The sequence below is a fragment of the Lactuca sativa genome, chromosome 8 (assembly GCF_002870075.4).
Source record: "Lactuca sativa cultivar Salinas chromosome 8, Lsat_Salinas_v11, whole genome shotgun sequence".
In the NCBI taxonomy this organism is placed as follows: Eukaryota; Viridiplantae; Streptophyta; class Magnoliopsida; order Asterales; family Asteraceae; genus Lactuca; species Lactuca sativa.
Window position 1 is genome coordinate 123,923,489 of NC_056630.2, and position 6,028 is coordinate 123,929,516.

General features: G+C 36.3%; 3 protein-coding genes across 3 annotated transcripts; 1 reads left to right on the top strand and 2 right to left on the bottom strand.

The window, feature by feature from the left end:
- Positions 1–860: 860 nt before the first annotated feature.
- LOC111885627 (uncharacterized) lies at positions 861–2,086 on the top strand. The gene is made up of 3 exons (XM_023881868.3): positions 861–1,016; positions 1,554–1,657; positions 1,748–2,086. Exons 2-3 carry the CDS (start codon positions 1,564–1,566, stop codon positions 1,888–1,890), a joined length of 237 nt encoding a protein of 78 aa, XP_023737636.1. The 5' UTR covers positions 861–1,016; positions 1,554–1,563; the 3' UTR covers positions 1,891–2,086.
- Positions 2,087–2,186: 100 nt separating this feature from the next.
- LOC111885626 (protein DUF642 L-GALACTONO-1,4-LACTONE-RESPONSIVE GENE 2) lies at positions 2,187–4,014 on the bottom strand. Its single transcript, XM_023881867.3, has 3 exons — positions 3,825–4,014; positions 3,185–3,682; positions 2,187–2,851 (listed from the first exon to the last, which is right to left on the bottom strand). The coding sequence occupies exons 1-3, from the start codon at positions 3,904–3,906 to the stop codon at positions 2,325–2,327; spliced, it is 1,107 nt and encodes a 368-aa protein (XP_023737635.1). The 5' UTR covers positions 3,907–4,014; the 3' UTR covers positions 2,187–2,324.
- A 1,057-nt stretch (positions 4,015–5,071) lies between these two features.
- On the bottom strand, positions 5,072–5,811 carry LOC111885630 (uncharacterized). Its single transcript, XM_023881870.2, has one exon. It carries the CDS (start codon positions 5,673–5,675, stop codon positions 5,388–5,390), a length of 288 nt encoding a protein of 95 aa, XP_023737638.1. The 5' UTR covers positions 5,676–5,811; the 3' UTR covers positions 5,072–5,387.
- Positions 5,812–6,028: the final 217 nt, after the last annotated feature.

The following is a 6,028-nucleotide window of genomic DNA, read 5'->3' on the forward strand; positions in this document are numbered from 1 at the left end:
TATTAATTTTTTATGCTTTTAATTTTTTTTAAATTTTAGTCGAGTCAAACCGAGCTCGATAGTATCGAGTATTTCATGAGTTAAGTTTGAGCTTCAAATTTAGGCTCGATGCGAGTTTGATTCGAACTTTGAGCTCGAGTATTTTAGACGAGTCAAGCTTCGAGCTTGACAGTATTTGACTCAACTCAACTCGTTCACACCCCTACGAGTGGGTTGATTATTTTTGAACAGTGGTGGTGGTGGACTATGGGAGATGAGTCGAGTTTGAGCTTCAAATTTAAGCTCGATGCGAGATCGAGTCGAACTTTGAGCTCGAGTATTTTAGGCGAGTCAAGCTTCAAGCTTGACAGTACTCGACTCGTTTACACCCCTACGAGTGGGGTTTGACTATTTTTGAACAATGGTGGTGGTGGACTATGGGAGATGAAGAATGTATATGATGGGATTGAGTTTTTCTTAACAGTAGGGTGGTGTTAGCTAGAGATGAAGTAGTTGTAGCCGGGGTGGTGACCTATCGACGAGTTCAACGGTGGGCGTGAGGTAGGATGAGACGTGCTCCACTTATTTAATAACTTAAATATATGTACAAGAAGAAAAGACACAAATAAAAAATGACAAAACAAAAATAATCTTAATTTTATTATTTTACTGATGCTTAACTAAATGGACAGTAACAAGATTACAGACCAAAACTGATGATTTTTAAAATCATAAAAACCAATGGAATCAGCTTTTTAAGGAATATGATGAATTTTAGAACCATAAAAACCGATGGATGCAATTTTTCAAAAATAAAATTGAGCCTGCAAAAAAAGGTGCAAACCAAAAGGACAAAAACTGTAATTTAATGTAAATAAAAGGGTGAAAAGACTACAAATTTACAATTGGGCCTGGGGTTTCCGGAAACTTCTGTTGGGAGATCTTCCTTCCTCTTCTCGGTTCTTCACTTCCTCTTTATTTTTCGCCAGACTAGGGCATCGAGTTTCAGTTCTTGATTCAGTCCACAGGGTAGCAAGGTAAGCTTCACTGCATTTCCTCTTTAATTGCTTCGTTATAAATCCGTGTTTCACAGTTAAGTTCATTCGGAATTGATCCATCCAACAACCCATTCCATTTTTCATATATTCGTCTAATCTTTTCCATGCAGTTCAGCTTAAATTCTATGTTCTGATAGGCAAAATCTTGCTATGGAAGCCATATCGTTTTTGCTAATAATAAGAGTAGGAAAAGCATAGTCTCCTTTTAACTGTATAAAACCTCTTAATTCTCGAACCTGGAAACGAAGCTAGTTCGTTTGGGGTTTCGATCTAATACTCCTCCTTGTCAAAGAAGAAACTAACGTTTTTACGTTAAACGCTCTACTTCTCAAATTTGATAAAGCTATTAAGCTCTTACGTGAAGCTTGAAATACATATCATAATTTAGAGTTGTAAAGTATCAAATCGAAATTGTTTGCTCTTTATTTTGAATCAGCGGGAGAATCATTGATTGTGAATCGTGAATTTTGTTGAAGTAATAGCGATTTATTCATACAAACTCATTTTGTTTCACAGATTTGAAGAAATGACAGGAGCAAAGATTGTTGGTAGTGTTGCTGGAGCATTTGTTCTTGCATTTGCATGCGACTATATCATTGCAGACAAGAAGATATTTGGAGGCAAGTATTTATAATATATTTGTACAACTCTTCAGAATATGAATGTCCAATCATCTGAAAGATTGTTACTGTTTGTTTGTGTATATTTAGGTACGACTCCCTCTACAGTTTCAAACAAGGAGTGGTGGGAAGAGACTGACAAGAAATTTCAAGCATGGCCTCGTACAGCTGGACCTCCGGTGGTTATGAATCCCATCAGTCGCCAGAATTTCATTGTCAAGTCCCGAGATTAAACCTAAATCCTGCAACTACTCTTTGAATGATTGAGCTTCAGTTTCAATCCTAAGGTTAATTACTGATTACTCTCCTCCTTTCTGTATGTGGAACATTTGAACATAGTTTCATGGAAGATTGTGCTGTATTAGACTCAAAGCGTATGGTGTTGGTTTGATATGTTTGTGAATTGAAATTGATTTCGGTTTTTCAGAATATAGATTTAATAGTATGAACTAAAATACTAAATTAAAGTTCATGTTTATATTATTGATATAACTTAACTATAAAGAAAAGGAGATAACCAAAAAGATGGTTAAATCTTAAATGCATTGCATGATCTTCATTTATGATGTATATTAATCTAATCTATGATCCAACCCTCGCACACTTAAAGAAATTATCTCTCTTATAATACCAGTATACAAATACAACATCCAACTCATTGAGTTCATCACTTCTTTCTAACAGACAATACCTTAACATCATCCAACACTGGCCCACAAAAGTGTCCATAGTCATTATGCTTATTATGATAAAAAGCACTATAAAATGTAAGCCTTGTTCGAATCGAAGTAGCTATAAACTTGAGAGTAGCAATCTTCAAGTCACCCTTACCTTTCGATTCATGCTTCGCTTTCACAGTCTCGTTTCCTGCAAAAGCCTCCACCATCATCGATCCATGGCAGTTGTTCCCCGCATCTCCAATGGTGAACGACAGTACATATGATTTATTGGGAACTGTGCGAATGATTTGTGCGATTGCGGTTTCTCGCCCTCCTACTAACTCGATAGCTGCAAGGCCATGTGGCACCATGAAGTGCTTGGAGTCTATGTATTTTGCTGGTTTGAGGGACTCAACGATCCACCCTGGGAGTGGGGAAACTATGTCGTGTATTTTGGGGAGTAAGAGGACTCCGGTTGAGTAGTTCTTGAACACATGTGGACCATTTTCAAAATCGCCGTTCTTCACCAAGTTTCCTATATTTCAGAATCATTTTACATGGATTAGTGACAAAAAACATAATAAAATGAAACATGTAATGAAATACATAGTTGGACTAAAGTTGGAATTATGACTATACTACATGGGCCATTTTTGTAGTTTACTCTAATGTTTGACTATACATGTTTTAGTAGAAGTCTTGTCATTATGAGATACATTTTAATAAGACAAACTTAAAAACTCATGGGCCACCATCAATCTTAACTAACGATTATTAATGAACAAATATCTAAGTAATCTTTTTTTTTCAAAGAAACCTCATGTTTTTTTTTATGACAACTTAAAATATAAAATGTCTCATTACTTACCTTTGGTGTAGGTCAAAGGAAGCATTTCCTTAATTGCAATGGCATCCAAGAGAGGTCCACAAGTGGGGTCCTCTTGGACACCTGTGTTGTGGAATGTGACTTTGATTTGACTTGAAGTAGCCTTGAAAGCAAAAGCATAAGTGTCACCTCCATCGCTACTATACAACGTTTGGATCGGAAGGTCACTTGATTGACCAGAAGCCGAGACTCTTAACACCTCGTCTTGAGCACAAGTCCTTGTGGCCGCAAACGTAAGGGAATACACTTTCCCTGGTTTAACATCAACATTTTGGGATATCGAGGCTTCGTTTCCTAGCCTTGCTGCGTGGGCCCCACGTGGAATCGCGAAATAGAACCCACCTGGTTGAGGCCCACCGTGTACATATTCCACAATACCTGAGATTTCCCATTTGGGCAATGAGTACTTCCCCAAGATTACTGTATTCTTGATTTTTGTTGAGCTTGGTCCTTGTTCAAAGTTGCCATTCGCAAGAAACCCTATTACATTTACATAAGTTAAACAGTTATTATTAAATATTAATAAACAAAACCACAAACCAGATAGCACAATAAATGACTATGCCATGTACAAAAACAATACAAGTTAATACATAAATATCATTCTAATCAAAGCACTTACCATCTAGAAACGGAGTTGTAGCACCTAGAGAATAAGATATTGTAGAGAAAGAGATGATACAAAGTAAGAGGAGGGAGCCCATGTTTCCTGTGTTGAAGAAAAACAAAAAGGAATATAATCGCTTTAATCTCTCTCTTAGTCACAATCTACAAATTCGTAGATTCGACTCGTATTGAATGAATGAATAGAAAGGAAATACGAAGGCTATATATGCAACAATTTTGGAAATATCGAGGAAAAAGCATACCACGTTAAAGTAGCACAAAATCAGGCGAGAAATGTGTTTGGGTGTTTGCTTTTGGACCCACAAAACTGTGTGCAACTCACACTGTCGGCCGTAATTTGCTCCGAGTGAAGCTTCTTAGATTCCTTGCGTTACATACGAACACGAGCCATACTATTTTTAATCTTCTTGATGATTGCAAATCGGGGGAACCTTGGCAGATAATTGAAACGTTTAATACTTTTATATTTATGCACGTGATGGTAATTATTTGGATCTGTTTATGAAAAGATAAACGGTTACTTAAATAATGCATTGAGCTCGGCCTATTTTCTTATATTATCGTATTTGCAATTTAGTACTAAATGAAATATTGTATTTTTTTTTTTTATAAAATATGAAAGAAATACAAAAGTCAGTCAGGAAAACGATTTGCAACCGATTTTAGTAACGATTTTCGTAGCTATATTAATATTCACCTCTTTTGTCAGTTATGGTTTTGTCCTGATTCAAAAATAGATCAGTCTCTCGTTGCATGCCACATTGCCACGTCCAATCGGAGGCAAGTTTATGTCGTTTGTAGGGTTTGAAGCTCAGTTTCATGAGAGCTAGAGTTTCACATATGGCGTGGGCCATCGGCCCAATTAGGTCTTTAACTGGGCTTTAAACAAAAAATGAGCAGTCCAGGATTGGACTTCACGGGCTTTATTTCGGATCATATATCCAGGGTTTTGTGGGCTTACCAGGACCTGTTGGGGTGAAATTGTTCATAAAAGTAGCTGTGTATATACTATAGTTCTAACATGAATATAAAGGTGGATTTTTGTAAGTGAATGCCTTGAATGGAAGATAATAATAATAATAATAATAATAATAATAATAATTCAAGTACAACGTTGTAATAGGATTAAATAAAAGCTGAAAGAAAAAAATTGGTGTTAAACTGTAAATACATAAAAGGGAGGATTATCAAAATGGAAGTATGATGCTACAATATAGCCATATGCGACTAAAACAAGTAAACTTTAGAAAATACTACATAATTATTTATTAATATGGATGTATAAAAGATTCGGAAATTACAAAAAGAGAAATAAAAATATACGATAAACTAATATTCTAACGTTTCCTAAAAAAGAAACAGATGTTTATCGATTAATATTATATACTACCAGGATTGAAGGGCATTCAAAGTTCAAACACCTTCCATTCTTAAATCTCAACCTTCCAAGGTCTGCTCTTTGCAACACCCCCTTGTACTCTGCGCAGTACTTGTCGTACATTCAAGTCATCGTGTAGTATTTCCATACGCAAATCATCTCTGCGGGGGTATTTAATCTTCAAGGAGAAGTGAATGAATCGGTGGGTTCAAACCACTTGTCGTATCCATCGCTAGGGCTCTTATTCACCAGAGACTCAAATGTGCATTTGAGTTTGCGTAAGCGTTTGTGGTAACGAATTCGCCGGAGAACCGCCTCTTTGTCGAGAGAAGCAGCGGACTGATAATGAGCCAGTTGGAGTTGAGTAGTTACCGGATCTGTAGCACCATGACCCAGATCATCGGTTTCCGGCGGAGTTGTGGTGGAGGAGATCGAGTGTGATTTAGCTTTGGCGATCGTAAAATCCATTTTCGAACGAGGAATGGCCGGTATAGAAGGCTGAAGGCGGCGAGTATATATATAATATCAAGTCGGAGTGTTTCTGTGGGTTTATGATCGGACGGCAACTGTAGATGGTTTTGGAAAGTCGGCTTACTCTTATCTTCATGGTGTACGTTCCAGTGACGCATGTGCAAGTGGACTATTATACTCTATATTTTCGTAAAAGTAGTTCTTTTTTATCTTGTAAATTGTAATACATAAATAAATTGACTTTTATTGTACTTTAAAATTGTAATAAAACTTTTTTTTTTTGGTTATGAGTAAAATGATTATAATTTTAGTTTTCTATAGAAATTCAAGTTAGAAGTTTATATAATAAT